The sequence below is a fragment of the Anoplopoma fimbria genome, chromosome 17 (genome assembly GCF_027596085.1).
Source record: "Anoplopoma fimbria isolate UVic2021 breed Golden Eagle Sablefish chromosome 17, Afim_UVic_2022, whole genome shotgun sequence".
Taxonomy (NCBI): domain Eukaryota; kingdom Metazoa; phylum Chordata; class Actinopteri; order Perciformes; family Anoplopomatidae; genus Anoplopoma; species Anoplopoma fimbria.
The window spans coordinates 27,680,852-27,699,914 of record NC_072465.1 but is presented as its reverse complement, the minus strand read 5'-3'; the positions used below and the strand labels follow the sequence as shown (position 1 = coordinate 27,699,914).

Below are 19,063 nucleotides of genomic sequence, written 5' to 3'. Positions count from 1 at the left end.
AACGTTAGGAGTTATTTACATATATATACACATATATTGACATTTGATCCTCGAATGAATCGTGACCAGCGTCAGGTTTCACTTCAGTCAGTCAGATCAATAACGTTATTTATTTTGTTTGACAGATTTTATTCTCATCAGGTAAAAAAAGAAATACAGCAATGAAATCATTTTAACAAGATGTTACTTCATTTAAAGTCACAGCATCACACAGTTAATTTACACTTGACTATTTTATTAGCAGCTTGTTAATAGTTAAGTTTATGTTATATCAGCTCAAGACCAATTATCAAATAGTGATGTATCAGTTATTTATCATTACTTATGTTAATTATTTTCTATTTATAGTTTTATTAATCTGTTATTCATCAGATAAAGTGGCAACTTTAATTAGGTAAAATTATTGGTGCCGCTGTCGCCAAGACAACTGGATCACTTGTTTTCTTCAAAGACAACAACAACACATTTAGCAACATGGCTACCCTAAAGCAGCACATTTGTCTAGGGCTCTTATTGTGAAAGGTAAGAACAAAAGTGTAGATGTTATAGGCTGCAGATGACATTGTTAGATATTATTTTATTACCTTTACAAGCATAGATACAATTTAAGCGCCATACTCTTCCTTTGTGCCGTAAATCGAGCCTTCATTTTCCCAGGAGATCCTGACCCGTGTCAGACAGACTTATAATTATGGGGAACCAATCTCAACGCAGATGGTGTCATTATTCTGTATCCATTATTTTGGGCAATCAACATTTACTTCATAATGATAAGTTAAAGCAAAAGACCTGTTTACTGCCACTTTAATTCATTAACAAATAATAAATTATTAGTTGTAAACATGCAGCTCAGACACTTGATGTGTTAATCCGTTTTTATGGAGTTTTACTTTTCAAACTGATAATTAAATAGAATTTATTGTAATTTGAGTGCTGAATAAAAATCATGAGTTTGTTTTTTATTTCATTAAAAATAAAAATCTGTGTTTTTAACTCATAATTGTGTATGGAGTGAGTAATCTCAGACTGTCAACACAGTTCTTTGAATCAGTCACTGTTTTAAACTCTTCAGTCAGTTGCCAAAGATTTCGGCGATGCCGTCGTAACCGTGGAAACCACACTTCCTGCCGGCGACCCTGCAGCCGAAGGTCAGTGCGTCCTGCAAACTCCCACCTACGGTTAGAAAATGTATTTATTTATTTAAGTAAAATATAGACAAAGACAAAGCTGATCTGATCTGAGTCTGCAGGTCCACATATGACAACATTCAGGAACAGATTAGAATCTGATCTGAGAGCAGTGAAGAGCGAAACGATGAAGAGTGTGAAACTCTTGCTGAGAACAAACTGAGCACAAAATCTGTTTGCGTTGACCTGGAAGTGAAGGTTCATCGCCTTTCTTTCAAAATAAAAGCCATGTAAGTGGCCTTTTTCATCCAGAGACTATAGATATAACTGGTATCTGTATTTAAAAAAAACAAAACTAAACCTTTTATTTCTAAACTAATTCTGTGCCGTACTCTGTCTCTCCATCATCATGTTGGACAGTGTGATGTCTCATTGTTGGACAGTGTGATGTCTCATTGTTGGACAGTGTGATGTCTTACCGTTGGACAGTGTGATGTCTCATTGTTGGACAGTGTGATGTCTCATTGTTGGACAGTGTGATGTCTCATTGTTGGACAGTGTAATGTCTCATTGTTGGACAGTGTGATGTTGGACAGTGTGATGTCTTACCGTCATGTTGGACAGTGTGATGTCTTACCGTTGGACAGTGTAATGACTCATTGTTGGACAGTGTGATGTCTTACCGTTGGACAGTGTGTAGATGACGGCAGAGTTGAAAGTGTCTCCGGCTCCATTGTTGAGTATGTCGTTGGACAGTGTGAGTCTCAGTTTCGGGAGGAAACGCATCTGAATGAACGACGGAACCGTCAGGACCCAAAGCATCCGCTCCTTTTTCTGCCCAGGCACAAACCAGGACAGCCCTGAGAGAGAGACAGGTCAGAGAGAGAGAGAGAGACTGGTCAGTGAGACAGCCCTGAGAGAGAGACAGGTCAGAGAGAGAGAGAGAGAGACCGGTCAGTGAGACAGCCCTGAGAGAGAGACAGGTCTGACAGAAAGCCATGAGAGAAAAAAGTTTAGAGAGGGGAAGACAGCCATGAGAGAGACAGGTCACAGTGGGAGAGACAGGTTGAAGAGACAGCCATGAGAGAGAGAGACAGGTCAAAGAGGAAAAGGCAGCCATGAGAGAGGGAGACGGGTCAGAGAGGGAGAGACGCTTCCATGAGACAGGTTCAGCGAGAGAGAGAGACAGGTCAGAGAGGGAGAGACCGGTCAGAGAGACAGCCATGAGAGAGAGACAGGTCAGAAGACAGACCTGAGAAAACAGGTCAGAGAGACAGCCATGAGAGAGAGACAGGTCAGAGAGAGAGAGACCGGTCAGAGAGACAGCCATGAGAGAGGGAGACAGGTCAGAGAGGGAGAGACGGGCAGGTCAGAGACAGACAGCCCTGAGAGAGAGAGACAGGTCAGAGAGGGAGAGACGGGTCAGAGAGAGAGAGACAGGTCAGAGAGAGAGAGACAGGTCAGAGAGGGAGAGACGGGTCTGAGGGACAGCCCTGAGGCTCGTCCCTAGCAGCATAATATAAACAGAATATATTGTAGTTGTAGTCTGCTTAGTATAAAGTGGGGCAAAGGAACATCTCTTGACTTCTTATTATACATCAGAGGGAACAACACGTTTTATTTTGATTTATTTTTCCGATCCTTAAAATCCAGATCCTCCACTCACCCCTGTTTGACCCGACTGTAGAGTCCTTTCAGAGCAGCTTCAGCCGTCAGGAAGCCGAAGTGACGGGCCACGTCTTTACTGACAAACATCTGAGGAGATAAGAAACACCTGAAGACACTGGAACACCTGACAGACCGATAGAACCCATCCTGTCACAGACCGACAGAACCCATCCTGTCACAGACCGATAGAACCCATCCAGTCACAGATAGAACCCATCCTGTCACAGACCGATAGAACCCATCCTGTCACAGACCGATAGAACCCATCCAGTCACAGATAGATAGAACCCATCCTGTCACAGACCGATAGAACCCATCCTGTCACAGACCGATAGAACCCATCCAGTCACAGACCGATAGAACCCATCCTGTCACAGACCGATAGAACCCATCCTGTCACAGACCGATAGAACCCATCCTGTCACAGACCGATAGAACCCATCCAGTCACAGACCTCATGTTAAAGTAATCAGAGTAAAAGACGTTCTCTTAAAGACTCGCACCACGTCACCGTGAGGAAACAGCTGATACAGCGGCTCTCTGGTCTTCTCTATCTCCACGGAGACGGTGATCCTCTGCTGCCGTGGCAACGTGCTGTTATACGTCCCTACCTGCTGGAGCATCTTCACCTGCTCCTCAGCATTACGGCCCTGCAGGATGAAAACAAACCAAAAAACTGTAACAGTGAAACACTGGTACACTGTTAGTCTGTTTTGTGCGGTCAGTTTAGGTTGGTCAGATGAATTGGGTTTGGTCCAGTTAGGTCAGGTTTTGTCAGGTTAGTTTGGTTTAATCAGATTAGTCTGGTTTAATCAGGTTAGTCTGGTTTACTAAAGTTAGTCTGGTTTAGTAGGGTTAGTCTGGTTTAATAAAGTTAGTCTGGTTTAATCAGGTTAGTCTGGTTTAGTAGGGTTAGTCTGGTTTACTAAGGTTAGTCTGGTTTAATCAGATTAGTCTGGTTTAATCAGGTTAGTCCGGTTTAGTAAAGTTAGTCTAGATTACTAAATTTAGTCTGGTTTAGTAGGGTTAGTCTGGTTTAATCAGATTAGTCTGGTTTAATAAGATTAGTCTGGTTTAGTCAGGTTAGTCTGGTTTAATCAGATTAGTCTGGTTTAGTCAGGTTAGTATGGTTTAATCAGATTAGTCTGGTTTAATAAGGTTAGTCAGGTTTAAACAGGTTAGCCTGGTTTAATCAGATTAGTCTGGTTTTGTCTGGTAAACCTGGTTTACTACGGTTAGTCTGGTTTAGTAGGGTTAGTCTGGTTTATTCAGATTCGTCCGGTTTAGTCAGGTTTCGAACCGTCGCTCACCTCAAAGTGGATCCACTTGAATTTACGGAGATCGACTTTGGAGAATTCCTCCGCTGTGACATCAGGAAGGTTCCTGACGGACAGCAAGGTCAGAGGTCAAGTTCCCCATGAATGAGAACAGAAAAGATAATCCAGAAACACCTTCATCACTCTGAAGTTTTAAAAGTCTCCCAGGCTGATGACATCACTATGACATCATCAGGCCATAGAAGACTCTCCACAGGCTGAAGACTAATCAGGACCAGTAAAATGTTCAGTACAAAAATCAATGGAATTATCTTTTAACAGGGACATATAAATACATCTGAACTTCCTGTTTGATCTACTCGCTGTGATTCATGGATGAGTTTCAACCTTTACACAAACACTTCAACAATCAGTGAAACAATTAAAAGAATTACGTTTTTTGAAGATTTACAATTAAACTTGATTGATTCATATGTCGGTGAGGATTTTCGTTATTTGTCAGTCGTGTTTCAGTAATGCTGATTAAAGATGGTCATGTTTATGGATGTGAAAATGTTATAAATACGTCAGTATTCGGTTCAGACAGAACATTTTAAAAGGAGTGATCTTTCTTACGTCCAACAGTCAACACTATTAAGTGTGATTTTATTTACATTCACAGGCTTAAAGTGTGAAGAGTTCACTTCCAAAGTCATCAAAAGACCAAAGAATAGGGACATTTTGGATTTTGTAATTTATCCTCTGAGGTGGCTCTTTTTTTTTTTACACCTATAGTAAATATACAAGTATATTTATTAAATACAATTGATCATTTTGGAAGGAAACTCCTCAGAGACGGCAGATTAAAACCTGTTTGATTACTGAACATATTTCATCATATTTCAGCGTGAATGAGGTCGTTTTAAAAATTACAGATATGAAATTATTTGACGACGACGAATTAAACCCCAATTAAAACCACTGCAGAGACTCAAACTGACGACACTAAACCGACGAGTTCCCGATGAAGCCCGTTCAACAACCTGAACGCAGATTTAAAGGAACAGTCCAACATGTTAGTCCACTACAGAGGGGTTCAGCACCGTTAGCCTAGCTTAGCATAGATACAGTGAGGTTTAAAAGAATATATATATATGTGTGTGTGTCAATCAGTAAACTTCAAAAGGTGTTGATAGATGTACTTTTTAACTTTGGACGGAGCCAGGCTAGTTGTTTCTCCTCTTTCCAGTCTACTAGCATAAATTATATATATATATATATATATATATATATATATATATATATATATATATATATATATATATAATTTATTGAGAATTTAAAAGGTGACCAATATGTTTTATGTTTAACGCATTGCACCTCCTATAGCATTGTTGCTAAGGGCATGTTCAGGTCTTGTATTGTTTTACTGATGTTCATTAACGTGCTCGGTCTCTATCAACAACTAAATAAAAAATGTATTAGGTCAGCTGACCTCGGCTCAATCTGATTGCTGGATCCGACAGGACCTCAACGTCTCGCTCTGCAGTGGGTCATTACACCAGGATCAGGATCAGGATCAGGATCAGGGTCAGGGTCAGGGTCAGGAGGTCATGCGTCCTTCATGCGGGTCAAACAGCGTTCACAAAACACCTCAGCACCTTTGGTTTTATCTGCATGCAGCACCAGATGGGTGGAGCCTACACGAGGTAGGTGGAGCTTCAGATTCAGAGGGGGCGTGGCCTAACAGAGTGAACATCTCTTTCAGTTTCCATAGTGACCAAACGAGACTCACCTGAATGTCTCTGCTTTTAAAAGTTCATGTACATGAGTAGAAGAAAAAGAACAAACATTCTGGTTTCTTCATTTATAAATTAACAAATGCGTAGAAACTCAAAAACTACGTCATGTAGCTAACAATCATGTGACTCTACGAAATTACGTAAATTATGTTTTTTTATAAACCTGCAGTTGAACAGAATATTCAGCTGTAAACCAGCAGCTGTTGCTGTTAGTAAACATTGTAGTATGATCTCTAAATTGTGTATTTTTTTTGCCATTTGACTGATGGGATGAATGACATTCCTCAACGGGAACAAGGTGGCATTGATGGAGAGGTATTTAGTGAACGCTGCGTGTCGCCGGGCGGTCGTCAGGTCGTCTTACGTGTCGTAGAGAACAACGGTTCGAGATCCGGTGGACGGACAAACAACACAACACGCAGACGGAGTTTGACCTTCCGTCTGCCAAACCACCGCCGAGACATCGACCGAACGCCGCGAGAAGTCGCCCATGATGAAACTGACGGACAGAGAGAGACATACTTCATATCAACTCTGTCCCTCCAAAATAAAACCACTGACAGACAGGAAAGTGTCACCGGTGGAACAGGAAGGACGCAGAGCTGATCTGTGACGATGGTGATGATGTTCCTGAAATAAATACTGTTAGTGACACACACACACACACACACACTCACACACACACACACACACACTGTTCACACCTGTTCACACCTGTTCATGTGCAGGATGGTGCGGCTTCCTGTGCTGATGTTGCTGATGACCACAGAAGCTGGAAGGTCACACTGAGCGTGCTCAGACACCAGAGACACATCGATATGGAACTTCTGAAAATCCTCCAAAATAAAACTACAGACAGTGAATTGTTTTCAAGTCTTCTCTGTCCTTCAAAATAAAGCTGCAGACAGGAAACTCTTTCTCTTTTTCCTGATGATAAGGAAAGAAGAAGGAGGCCAGGAAAGATGTAGAGAAAACTATGCAATGAAACACATTGAAAGAGAGAAGAGACAAGGAAACAAGGAGAGAGAGCGAGGAGAAGAGGAAACAAAGAGAGACAGGGAACGAGGAAGCTAGGAGAGAAAAAACAAGAAAACAAGGAGAAGGGAAGTAGACAAGGAAATGAGGAAGAAGACAAGGAAAAATATAAAGAAAAGGATGCAATGAAACAAAAGAAGGTGTGAGGAGACAAGTAAACAAAGCGATGGAGGGGAGATAAGGAAACAAGGAGAGATAGAAGAGACGAGGAAACAAAAAGAATAAGATGAAAGGTGTAAATGAGGAGAGAGAAAGGAGATGAGGAAACAAGGAGAAAGAGGGAGAGAGGGGCAAAAAATCAAGGAAGGAGACAAAGAAACAAGGAAAGAGAGAGGAAACAAGGAAGAGAAATTAAGGAGATAAAGAAACTAGGAGATAGAGGAGACGATGAAACAAGAAGAAAGAGATGAAACGTGGAAATGAGGAGAGAGAAAGGAGACGAAGAATTGAGGAAGAAGACAAGGAAAAATGTAGAGAAAAGGATGCAATGAAACAAAAAGAAGGTGAGAGGAGACGAGTAAACAAAGAGAGGGAGAGGAGATAAGGAAACAAGGAGAGATAGAGAAAGAAGAGGTGAAGAAACAAGGAAGAAGGAGACAAAGAAACAAGGAAAGAAGAAGGAGACAAGGAAGAGAGATTAAGGAGATGAGGTAACAATGAGATATAGAGGAGACGAGGAAACAAGAAGAAAGAGATGAAACGTGGAAATGAGAAGAGAAAACAAGGAGAGAGGAAACAATGAAGAGATTAAGGAGATAAGGGAACAAGGAGATATAGAGTCAGAGAGGAGAAGAAGAAATTAGGATGAAGGAGACGAGTTAAACAAGGAAAGAGAAAGGAAACAAGAAAGAGATGAAACGTGGAAATGAGGAGAGAGAAAGGAGAAGAGGAAACAAGGAGAGAGGAAACAATGAAGAGAGATTAAGGAGATAAGGAAACTAGGAGAGATAGAGGAGACGATGAAACAAGAAGAAAGAGATGAAACGTGGAAATGAGGAGAGAGAAAGGAGACGAGGAAACAAGGACTTCCTGAGGTTCTGAAGCAACTTAAACTAAATCTGATCACTGAGACTTCAGACCTTCATGTATAGATGGATGTATTGATGGATGTATTGATGGATGTATTGATGGATGTATCGATGGATGTATTGATGGATGTATTGATGGATGTATCGATGATGGATGTATCGATGGATGTATGGATGGATGTATGGATGGATGTATGGATGGATGTATGGATGGATGGATGGATGTATTGATGGATGTATTGATGGATGTATTGATGGATGTATTGATGGATGTATTGATGGATGTATTGATGGATGTATTGGATGGATGTATTGATGGATGTATTGATGGATGTATTGATGGATGTATTGATGGATGTATTGATGGATGTATTGATGGATGTATTGATGGATGTATGGATGTATTGATGGATGTATCGATGGATGTATTGATGGATGTATTGATGGATGTATTGATGGATGTATTGATGGATGTATTGATGGATGTATTGATGGATGTATTGATGGATGTATGATGGATGTATTGATGGATGTATTGATGGATGTATCGATGGATGTATTGATGGATGTATTGATGGATGTATGGATGATGGATGTATTGATGGATGTATTGATGGATGTATTGATGGATGTATTGATGGATGTATTGATGGATGTATTGATGGATGTATTGATGGATGTATTGATGGATGTATGATGGATGTATTGATGGATGTATGGATGGATGATGATGATGTATTGATGGATGTATTGATGGATGTATGATGGATGTATTGATGGATGGATTATGGATGGATATGATGGATGTATTGATGGATTGATGGATGTATGATGGATGTATTGATGGATGTATTGATGGATGTATTGATGGATGTATCGATGGATGTATTGATGGATGTATTGATGGATGTATTGATGGATGTATTGATGGATGTATTGATGGATGTATTGATGGATGTATTGATGGATGTATTGATGGATGTATGATGGATGTATTGATGGATGTATGATGGATGTATTGATGGATGTATTGATGGATGTATGGATGGATGTATGGATGGATGTATGATGGATGTATTGATGGATGGATGTATTGATGGATGTATCGATGGATGTATTGATGGATGTATTGATGGATGTATTGATGGATGTATTGATGGATGTATTGATGGATGTATCGATGGATGTATTGATGGATGTATGATGGATGTATTGATGGATGTATGATGGATGTATAGATGGATGTATTGATGGATGTATTGATGGATGTATTGATGGATGTATGATGGATGTATCGATGGATGTATCGATGGATGTATTGATCGGTACTCACTCAGCCACAGGTCCAGCAGACAGCGAGCCCATGAAGGCGCTCGGCGCTCCGAGCAGCGACAGCACGGTGCAGGAGTTTGAAGCGTTTCCTCCTCGCTGCCAACGCTGCGACAAACACCTGCACAGGTACAGAGAGCGATGACATCACAGCATCAGCGATCAATAACACTGAAGAAACAGGAAGACGTTATGAGGAGACTGTAGATGAAAATGTCTTTTTAGACACGTTTCATGTCCTAAAGGCCAAATTTAGGATCAATATCAAAGATCAATAATCTGCAGAGGTGCATGCTGGGATACGATATCAATCCTTATAAAATATCACAAGTCATAGATTCACCTTCAGAATAAAATATCGTCATAGATTCACCTTCAGAATAAAATACCACAAATCATAGATTCACCTTCAGAATAAAATATCACAAGTCATAGATTCACCTTCAGAATAAAATATCAAACGTCATAGATTCACCTTCAGAATAAAATATCACAAGTCATAGATTCACCTTCAGAATAAAATATCACACGTCATAGATTCACCTTCAGAATAAAATATCACACGTCATAAGATTCACCTTCAGAATAAAATATCACACGTCATAGATTCACCTTCAGAATAAAATATCACACAGATTCATTCAGAATAAAATACCACAAATCAGAGATTCACCTTCAGAATAAAATATCACACGTCATAGATTCACCTTCAGAATAAAATATCACACGTCATAGATTCACCTTCAGAATAAAATATCTCATGTCATAGATTCACCTTCAGAATAAAATATCACACGTCATAGATTCACCTTCAGAATAAAATACCACAAATCAGAGATTCACCTTCAGAATAAAATATCACACGTCATAGATTCACCTTCAAAATAAAATATCACAAATCATACAGTACCAGTCAAAAGTTTGGACACACCTTCTCATTCAACTACTTTGAAGAATCTAAAATATAAAACATATTCTGGTTTGTTGAGCATTTGTTTGTTTACCACATAATTCCATGTGTGTTCCTTCATAGTTTGGATGTCTTCAATATTAATCTACAATGTAGAAAAAAATAAAAATAAAAATAAAGAAAAACCACTGAATGAGAAGGTGTGTCCAAACTTTTGACTGGTACTGTATATATATATATATATATATATATATATATATATATATATATATATATATAAATAAAAATAATATATATATAAAATAAATAAAAAAAAATAGAAAATAGATAAACAATAAATAAACAATAAAAAAAAAAACATTGAATGAGAAGGTGTGTCCAAACTTTTGACTGGTACTGTATATATATATAAAATAAATAAAATAAATAAAATAAATAAAATAAAAAAAAATAAAAAAAAAATAAATAAAAATAATATATATATAAAATAAATAAAAAATAGAAAATAGATAAACAATAAATAATAAATAAAAAAAACCATTGAATGAGAAGGTGTGTCCAAACTTTTGACTGGTACTGTATATATATATATATATAAAATAAAAAAATAAAATAAATAAAAAAAAAAATAAAAAAATATATATATAAAATAAATAAAAAAAAAATAAATAAAAAAACCCATTGAATGAGAAGGTGTGTCCAAACTTTTGACTGGTACTGTATATATATATATAAAAAATAAAAATAAAAATATATATATATATATATATAAAAAAAAATAAAAAAAAAAAAAACATTGAATGAGAAGGTGTGTCCAAAATTTTGACTGGTACTGTAAATTCACCTTCAGAATAAAAGCTAAACATCTAGGAACATAATAGTCGGAGCTGTTCTGTGACCTCCACGTCACACAGCGCACTGAGCTTTGATTGGTCAGTGGGCAGTGCGTCTTTACGCAGCAGTGCGTCGTCTTTACGCAGCAGTGCGTCCTGCTCTGGTGCAATGCCTTGGCCTGTGTGTGCTAACCTGCTGTGGGTGCTTACCTGCTGTCTGTGTCTTCTTCTGGGTATTTGTCGACCACGTTGATGATGTCGAGACACACCAGACCCACACACAGAATCTTCTTCTTCTGCTCCTCCATGTCGCTGCACACAAACTCACTGTGTGTGTTCAGGCTTGGACTTTGACACACACACTTCTCATTATCTAGTCATTTCACAACAACAGTCTCACCACTTCCTGTCAGCAGAGATGATAAAATAAGAGCCCTGCAGACAGCTGCTCCTTTCTCTTCCTGCTTTACCATTTCCTTCTGTGCTAAAGTGCATAGTGATATTGTCTCATTGTTTGTGAGCTATTTTAGTGGTATGGATAAAGAGCTTTGGGTTAATGTTAAAATAGATGATGGCGTCTATCCAAAGGTAATATTTTGCAGTGCATGGGCACAATTAAAATAAATGAAAATCTGCTAAATATAAAACATCCTAAAAATCTCATAAGATATTAAAAGGATGCAGGTTAGACTTTAGGGTGAGGGGAAATAAAACAACACTCCCAGCATTTCCTCCTTAGTATGTTCTTTGTATGGTCACTACTTCAGGTTGTGAGATGCTTCATATTGAAGCAATCAAAGTGCAAGGTAGTCTCATCATTGTTAGGAGTGTGGATAAGAAAGAACTCATATAGTGTAGGCATGGATGGCGGTTGAACCCATGATTTTTGGTTTACGAGACCAACGCCTTGCCACTTGGCCACCACGCCCTCACACTGCTAACTCTAATGAGGTCTGACGTCGATACGGGACAAGGAAACAATGAGAAGAGGAAACAAAGAGAGACGGAACGAGGAAGCCAGGGGAGAAAAAAAAGAGAAAGGAAACAAGAAAGAGATGAAACGTGGAAATGAGGAGATAGAAAGGAGATGAGGAAACAAGGACTTCTGGAGTTTCTGAAGCTACTTAAACTAAATCTGATCGCTGAGACTTCAGACCTTCATGTATTGATGGATGTATTGATGGATGTATTGATCGGTACTCACTCGGCCACAGGTCGAGCAGACAGCGAGCCCACGAAGGCTCGGGGGAAATAAAACAACGCTCCACATTCTCCTCCTAAGTATGTTATTTGTATGGTCACCAGGTCGTGACCAGGGTTGAATATCTGTCTAATTATCTAATCAATCTCTTTTCTCCTTAGATGACACAATTTCTCAGCAGCCATGCTAAGGAGTACCAGATGCAATAATTGTTGTATAACTTTGCATTTGGATATTTTTCATACAATCTAAGCATAATTCCATGGTTGTTATGTGTACAGTTTGCCATTTACAGTGCTCAAAGATATAGTGTGGAGTATGGATGGGACTTAAACCAAGATGTTTGGTTTGAGCAAAGGTTTTATACAGTGGCTTCATGATGAAGAATGAAAGTGCACAGTTGTCCAATCACTGTTATGAATGTGGCTTCTCATAACAGATCAAAAAGAACTCTTATAGTGTAGGCATGGATGGGGATTGAACCCATGATTTTTGGTTTACGAGACCAACGCCTTACCACTTGGCCACCACGCCCTCACACCTCTATCTGTAATGAGGTCTGACTTTGATAAATGGAAAAAAGGGAAATAAAACGTGCAAATATAAAACATTTGCATATTTTTCATGCAATCAAATTATATCACCATGGTTGTTATGTTTAGATTTTGTCATCTAAGGTGCTCAAATAACTTGAATTTCTTATAGAATAGGATCTCAAACCCATGATCTTTGGTTTGATCAAAGCATTGGTTTCATATTGAAGGAATCAACCACCTTCTCCTCCTAAGTATGTTATTTGTATGGTCACAAGGTTATGACCCGGGTTGAATATCAATCCAATTATCTAATCCGTCTCTTTTCTCGAAAGAATCATGTATTAATGCCACGGTACCGGTGCTCAAAAGTCATTTTAATGGAATAATCTGAATTGAATGGCTGCTCTAAGGATTACCAGACGGAACAATGGTTGTAGAAAGGGCCTCGAACCCATGATCTTTGGTTTGAGCAATGCATTGGCTTCATATTGAAGCAATTAAAGTGCAAGGTAGTCTTATCATTGTGGATAACAAAGAACTCTAACATTCAAGGCATGGATGGGAATTGAACCCATGATCTTTGGTTTACGAGACCAACGCCTTACCACTTGGCCACCACGCCCATACAGCTCAAGATTCAATGGGGTCTTACATACAAGGGAAGTATGTTATTTTTATGGTCACCAGGTTGTGACCCGGGTTGAATATCCATCTAATTATCTAATTCGTCTCTTTTCTCTATAGAATCATGTATTAATGCTACAGTACCAGTGCTCAAAATGTATTTCAAAGGAATGATCACAATTTAATGGCTGCTTTAAGGAGTACCTTAAATTTCCCCGCTGCGGGACTAATAAAGGATTATCTTATCTTACCAGACGCAACAACGGTTGTATAAAGGTTCTCGAACACATGCTCTTTGGTTTGAGAACAGCACTCGCTTCATATTGAAGCAATCAAAGTGCAAGGTAGTCTTAACATTGTTATGGGTGTGGATAACAAAGAACTCTCACATTGTAGGCATGGATGGGAATTGAACCCATGATTTTTGGTTTACAAGACCAACGCCTTACCACTTGGCCACCACGCCCTCAGAGAACTCCCTCTAATGAGGTCAGTCACACGTCGATACGGGGGAAATACAAAAACACTCCACATTCTCCTCCAAAGTAGGTTATTTGTATGGTCACCAGGTCGTGACCCGGATTGAATATCTATCTAATTATCTAATCCTTCTCTTTTCTATGTAGAATCATGTATTAATGCCACGTTACCGGTGCTCAAAATATATTTCAAAGGACTTATCTGCATTAACGGCGGCTCTAAGGATTACCAGACTGGAACAGAAAGGTTTGGTTTGAGCAACGCATTGGCTTCATATTGAACCAATCAAAGTGCAAGGTAGTCTTATCATTGTTATGAGTGTGGATAAGAAGGACCTCTTATTTTGTAGGCATGGATGGGAATTGAACCCATGATTTTTGGTTTACGAGACCAACGCCTTACCACTTGGCCACCACGCCCTCACACCTCTATCTATAATGAGGTCTGACTTTGATGAACGGATAAAAGGGAAATATAACATGCAAATACAAAGCATTTGCATATTTTTCATGCACTCAAATTATAATACCATGGTTGTTATGTGTAGATCTTGTCATCTACAGTGCTCAAATAACTTGAATTTCTTATAGAATAGGATCTCAAACCCATGAAGTTTGGTTTGAGCAAAGCATTGGTTTCATATTGAAGGAATCAACCACCTTCTCCTCCTAAGTATGTTATTTGTATGGTCACAAGGTTATGACCCGGGTTGAATATCAATCCAATTATCTAATCTGTCTCTTTTCTCGATAGAATCATGTATTAATGCCACGGTACCGGTGCTCAAAAGTCATTTTAATGGAATAATCTGAATTGAATGGCTGCTCTAAGGATTACCAGACGGAACAATGGTTGTAGAAAGGGCCTCGAACCCATGATCTTTGGTTTGAGCAATGCATTGGCTTCATATTGAAGCAATTAAAGTGCAAGGTAGTCTTATCATTTTGTATAACAAAGAACTCTAACATTCAAGGCATGGATGGGAATTGAACCCATGATCTTTGGTTTACGAGACCAACGCCTTGCCACTTGGCCACCACGCCCATACAATTCAAGATTCAATGGGGTCTTACATACAAGGGAAGTATGTTATTTTTATGGTCACCAGGTTGTGACCCGGATTGAATATCCATCTAATTATCTAATCCGTCTCTTTTCTCTATAGAATCATGTATTAATGCTACAGTACCAGTGCTCAAAATGTATTTCAAAGGAATGATCACAATTTAATGGCTGCTTTAAGGAGTACCTTAAATTTCCCCGCTGCGGGACTAATAAAGGATTATCTTATTTTACCAGACGCAACAATGGTTGTATAAAGGTTCTCGAACACATGCTCTTTGGTTTGAGAACAGCACTCGCTTCATATTGAAGCAATCAAAGTGCAAGGTAGTCTTAACATTGTTATGGGTGTGGATAACAAAGAACTCTCACATTGTAGGCATGGATGGGAATTGAACCCATGATTTTTGGTTTACAAGACCAACGCCTTACCACTTGGCCACCACGCCCTCAGAGATCTCCCTTTAATGAGGTCAGTCACACGTCGATACGGGGGAAATACAACAACGCTCCACATTCTCCTCCAAAGTAGGTTATTATATGTATGGTCACCAGGTCGTGACCCGGATTGAATATCTATCTAATTATCTAATCCGTCTCTTTTCTCGATAGAATCATGTATTAATGCCACGGTACCGGTGCTCAAAAGTTATTTTAATGGAATAATCTGAATTGAATGGCTGCTCTAAGGATTACCAGACGGAACAATGGTTGTAGAAAGGGCCTCGAACCCATGATCTTTGGTTTGAGCAATGCATTGGCTTCATATTGAAGCAATTAAAGTGCAAGGTAGTCTTATCATTGTGGATAACAAAGAACTCTAACATTCAAGGCATGGATGGGAATTGAACCCATGATCTTTGGTTTACGAGACCAACGCCTTACCACTTGGCCACCACGCCCATAAAACTCAAGATTCAATGGGGTCTTACATACGAGGGAAGTATGTTATTTTTATGGTCACCAGGTTGTGACCCGGGTTGAATATCCATCTAATTATCTAATCCGTCTCTTTTCTCTATAGAATCATGTATTAATGCTACAGTACCAGTGCTCAAAATGTATTTCAAAGGAATGATCACAATTTAATGGCTGCTTTAAGGAGTACCTTAAATTTCCCCGCTGCGGGACTAATAAAGGATTATCTTATTTTACCAGACGCAACAATGGTTGTATAAAGGTTCTCGAACACATGCTCTTTGGTTTGAGAACAGCACTCGCTTCATATTGAAGCAATCAAAGTGCAAGGTAGTCTTAACATTGTTATGGGTGTGGATAACAAAGAACTCTCACATTGTAGGCATGGATGGGAATTGAACCCATGATTTTTGGTTTACAAGACCAACGCCTTACCACTTGGCCACCACGCCCTCAGAGATCTCCCTTTAATGAGGTCAGTCACACGTCGATACGGGGGAAATACAACAACGCTCCACATTCTCCTCCAAAGTAGGTTATTATATGTATGGTCACCAGGTCGTGACCCGGATTGAATATCTATCTAATTATCTAATCCGTCTCTTTTCTCGATAGAATCATGTATTAATGCCACGGTACCGGTGCTCAAAAGTTATTTTAATGGAATAATCTGAATTGAATGGCTGCTCTAAGGATTACCAGACGGAACAATGGTTGTAGAAAGGGCCTCGAACCCATGATCTTTGGTTTGAGCAATGCATTGGCTTCATATTGAAGCAATTAAAGTGCAAGGTAGTCTTATCATTGTTGGATAACAAAGAACTCTAACATTCAAGGCATGGATGGGAATTGAACCCATGATCTTTGGTTTACGAGACCAACGCCTTACCACTTGGCCACCACGCCCATACAACTCAAGATTCAATGGGGTCTTACATACGAGGGAAGTATGTTATTTTTATGGTCACCAGGTTGTGACCCGGGTTGAATATCCATCTAATTATCTAATCCGTCTCTTTTCTCTATAGAATCATGTATTAATGCTACAGTACCAGTGCTCAAAATGTATTTCAAAGGAATGATCACAATTTAATGGCTGCTTTAAGGAGTACCTTAAATTTCCCCGCTGCGGGACTAATAAAGGATTATCTTATTTTACCAGACGCAACAATGGTTGTATAAAGGTTCTCGAACACATGCTCTTTGGTTTGAGAACAGCACTCGCTTCATATTGAAGCAATCAAAGTGCAAGGTAGTCTTAACATTGTTATGGGTGTGGATAACAAAGAACTCTCACATTGTAGGCATGGATGGGAATTGAACCCATGATTTTTGGTTTACAAGACCAACGCCTTACCACTTGGCCACCACGCCCTCAGAGAACTCCCTCTAATGAGGTCAGTCACACGTCGATACGGGGGAAATACAAAAACACTCCACATTCTCCTCCAAAGTAGGTTATTTGTATGGTCACCAGGTCGTGACCCGGATTGAATATCTATCTAATTATCTAATCCTTCTCTTTTCTATGTAGAATCATGTATTAATGCCACGTTACCGGTGCTCAAAATATATTTCAAAGGACTTATCTGCATTAACGGCGGCTCTAAGGATTACCAGACTGGAACAGAAAGGTTTGGTTTGAGCAACGCATTGGCTTCATATTGAACCAATCAAAGTGCAAGGTAGTCTTATCATTGTTATGAGTGTGGATAAGAAGGACCTCTTATTTTGTAGGCATGGATGGGAATTGAACCCATGATTTTTGGTTTACGAGACCAACGCCTTACCACTTGGCCACCACGCCCTCACACTCTATCTATAATGAGGTCTGACTTTGATGAACGGATAAAAGGGAAATATAACATGCAAATACAAAGCATTTGCATATTTTTCATGCACTCAAATTATAATACCATGGTTGTTATGTGTAGATCTTGTCATCTACAGTGCTCAAATAACTTGAATTTCTTATAGAATAGGATCTCAAACCCATGAAGTTTGGTTTGAGCAAAGCATGGTTTCATATTGAAGGAATCAACCACCTTCTCCTCCTAAGTATGTTATTTGTATGGTCACAAGGTTATGACCCGGGTTGAATATCAATCCAATTATCTAATCCGTCTCTTTTCTCGATAGAATCATGTATTAATGCCACGGTACCGGTGCTCAAAAGTCATTTTAATGGAATAATCTGAATTGAATGGCTGCTCTAAGGATTACCAGACGGAACAATGGTTGTAGAAAGGGCCTCGAACCCATGATCTTTGGTTTGAGCAATGCATTGGCTTCATATTGAAGCAATTAAAGTGCAAGGTAGTCTTATCATTTTGTATAACAAAGAACTCTAACATTCAAGGCATGGATGGGAATTGAACCCATGATCTTTGGTTTACGAGACCAACGCCTTGCCACTTGGCCACCACGCCCATACAATTCAAGATTCAATGGGGTCTTACATACAAGGGAAGTATGTTATTTTTATGGTCACCAGGTTGTGACCCGGGTTGAATATCCATCTAATTATCTAATCCGTCTCTTTTCTCTATAGAATCATGTATTAATGCTACAGTACCAGTGCTCAAAATGTATTTCAAAGGAATGATCACAATTTAATGGCTGCTTTAAGGAGTACCTTAAATTTCCCCGCTGCGGGACTAATAAAGGATTATCTTATTTTACCAGACGCAACAATGGTTGTATAAAGGTTCTCGAACACATGCTCTTTGGTTTGAGAACAGCACTCGCTTCATATTGAAGCAATCAAAGTGCAAGGTAGTCTTAACATTGTTATGGGTGTGGATAACAAAGAACTCTCACATTGTAGGCATGGATGGGAATTGAACCCATGATTTTTGGTTTACAAGACCAACGCCTTACCACTTGGCCACCACGCCCTCAGAGATCTCCCTTTAATGAGGTCAGTCACACGTCGATACGGGGGAAATACAACAACGCTCCACATTCTCCTCCAAAGTAGGTTATTATATGTATGGTCACCAGGTCGTGACCCGGATTGAATATCTATCTAATTATCTAATCCTTCTCTTTTCTATGTAGAATCATGTATTAATGCCACGGTACCGGTGCTCAAAAGTTATTTTAATGGAATAATCTGAATTGAATGGCTGCTCTAAGGATTACCAGACGGAACAATGGTTGTAGAAAGGGCCTCGAACCCATGATCTTTGGTTTGAGCAATGCATTGGCTTCATATTGAAGCAATTAAAGTGCAAGGTAGTCTTATCATTGTG

General features: G+C 39.2%; 1 protein-coding gene and 14 non-coding genes across 15 annotated transcripts; all 15 read right to left on the bottom strand.

The window, feature by feature from the left end:
* Positions 1–114: 114 nt before the first annotated feature.
* Positions 115–11,376, bottom strand: khk (ketohexokinase). Its single transcript, XM_054616983.1, is given in 9 exon segments — positions 115–1,173; positions 1,811–1,877; positions 1,879–1,987; positions 2,794–2,882; positions 3,299–3,445; positions 4,106–4,178; positions 6,218–6,352; positions 9,250–9,366; positions 11,199–11,376. Coding segments are annotated over 9 exon segments (936 nt in total). The 5' UTR covers positions 11,297–11,376; the 3' UTR covers positions 115–1,072.
* A 468-nt stretch (positions 11,377–11,844) lies between these two features.
* On the bottom strand, positions 11,845–11,916 carry trnat-cgu (transfer RNA threonine (anticodon CGU)). The gene has a single exon. It is a non-coding gene; the product is annotated as a tRNA-Thr (tRNA).
* Positions 11,917–12,651: 735 nt separating this feature from the next.
* Positions 12,652–12,723, bottom strand: trnat-cgu (transfer RNA threonine (anticodon CGU)). The gene has a single exon. It is a non-coding gene; the product is annotated as a tRNA-Thr (tRNA).
* A 552-nt stretch (positions 12,724–13,275) lies between these two features.
* Positions 13,276–13,347, bottom strand: trnat-cgu (transfer RNA threonine (anticodon CGU)). The gene has a single exon. It is a non-coding gene; the product is annotated as a tRNA-Thr (tRNA).
* A 396-nt stretch (positions 13,348–13,743) lies between these two features.
* Positions 13,744–13,815, bottom strand: trnat-ugu (transfer RNA threonine (anticodon UGU)). Its single transcript has one exon. It is a non-coding gene; the product is annotated as a tRNA-Thr (tRNA).
* Positions 13,816–14,176: 361 nt separating this feature from the next.
* trnat-cgu (transfer RNA threonine (anticodon CGU)) lies at positions 14,177–14,248 on the bottom strand. Its single transcript has one exon. It is a non-coding gene; the product is annotated as a tRNA-Thr (tRNA).
* A 552-nt stretch (positions 14,249–14,800) lies between these two features.
* On the bottom strand, positions 14,801–14,872 carry trnat-cgu (transfer RNA threonine (anticodon CGU)). The gene has a single exon. It is a non-coding gene; the product is annotated as a tRNA-Thr (tRNA).
* A 396-nt stretch (positions 14,873–15,268) lies between these two features.
* On the bottom strand, positions 15,269–15,340 carry trnat-ugu (transfer RNA threonine (anticodon UGU)). The gene has a single exon. It is a non-coding gene; the product is annotated as a tRNA-Thr (tRNA).
* A 381-nt stretch (positions 15,341–15,721) lies between these two features.
* On the bottom strand, positions 15,722–15,793 carry trnat-cgu (transfer RNA threonine (anticodon CGU)). The gene has a single exon. It is a non-coding gene; the product is annotated as a tRNA-Thr (tRNA).
* A 396-nt stretch (positions 15,794–16,189) lies between these two features.
* trnat-ugu (transfer RNA threonine (anticodon UGU)) lies at positions 16,190–16,261 on the bottom strand. Its single transcript has one exon. It is a non-coding gene; the product is annotated as a tRNA-Thr (tRNA).
* A 382-nt stretch (positions 16,262–16,643) lies between these two features.
* On the bottom strand, positions 16,644–16,715 carry trnat-cgu (transfer RNA threonine (anticodon CGU)). The gene has a single exon. It is a non-coding gene; the product is annotated as a tRNA-Thr (tRNA).
* Positions 16,716–17,111: 396 nt separating this feature from the next.
* Positions 17,112–17,183, bottom strand: trnat-ugu (transfer RNA threonine (anticodon UGU)). The gene has a single exon. It is a non-coding gene; the product is annotated as a tRNA-Thr (tRNA).
* Positions 17,184–17,544: 361 nt separating this feature from the next.
* trnat-cgu (transfer RNA threonine (anticodon CGU)) lies at positions 17,545–17,616 on the bottom strand. The gene has a single exon. It is a non-coding gene; the product is annotated as a tRNA-Thr (tRNA).
* A 550-nt stretch (positions 17,617–18,166) lies between these two features.
* trnat-cgu (transfer RNA threonine (anticodon CGU)) lies at positions 18,167–18,238 on the bottom strand. The gene has a single exon. It is a non-coding gene; the product is annotated as a tRNA-Thr (tRNA).
* A 396-nt stretch (positions 18,239–18,634) lies between these two features.
* trnat-ugu (transfer RNA threonine (anticodon UGU)) lies at positions 18,635–18,706 on the bottom strand. The gene has a single exon. It is a non-coding gene; the product is annotated as a tRNA-Thr (tRNA).
* Between the last annotated feature and the right edge of the window lie 357 nt (positions 18,707–19,063).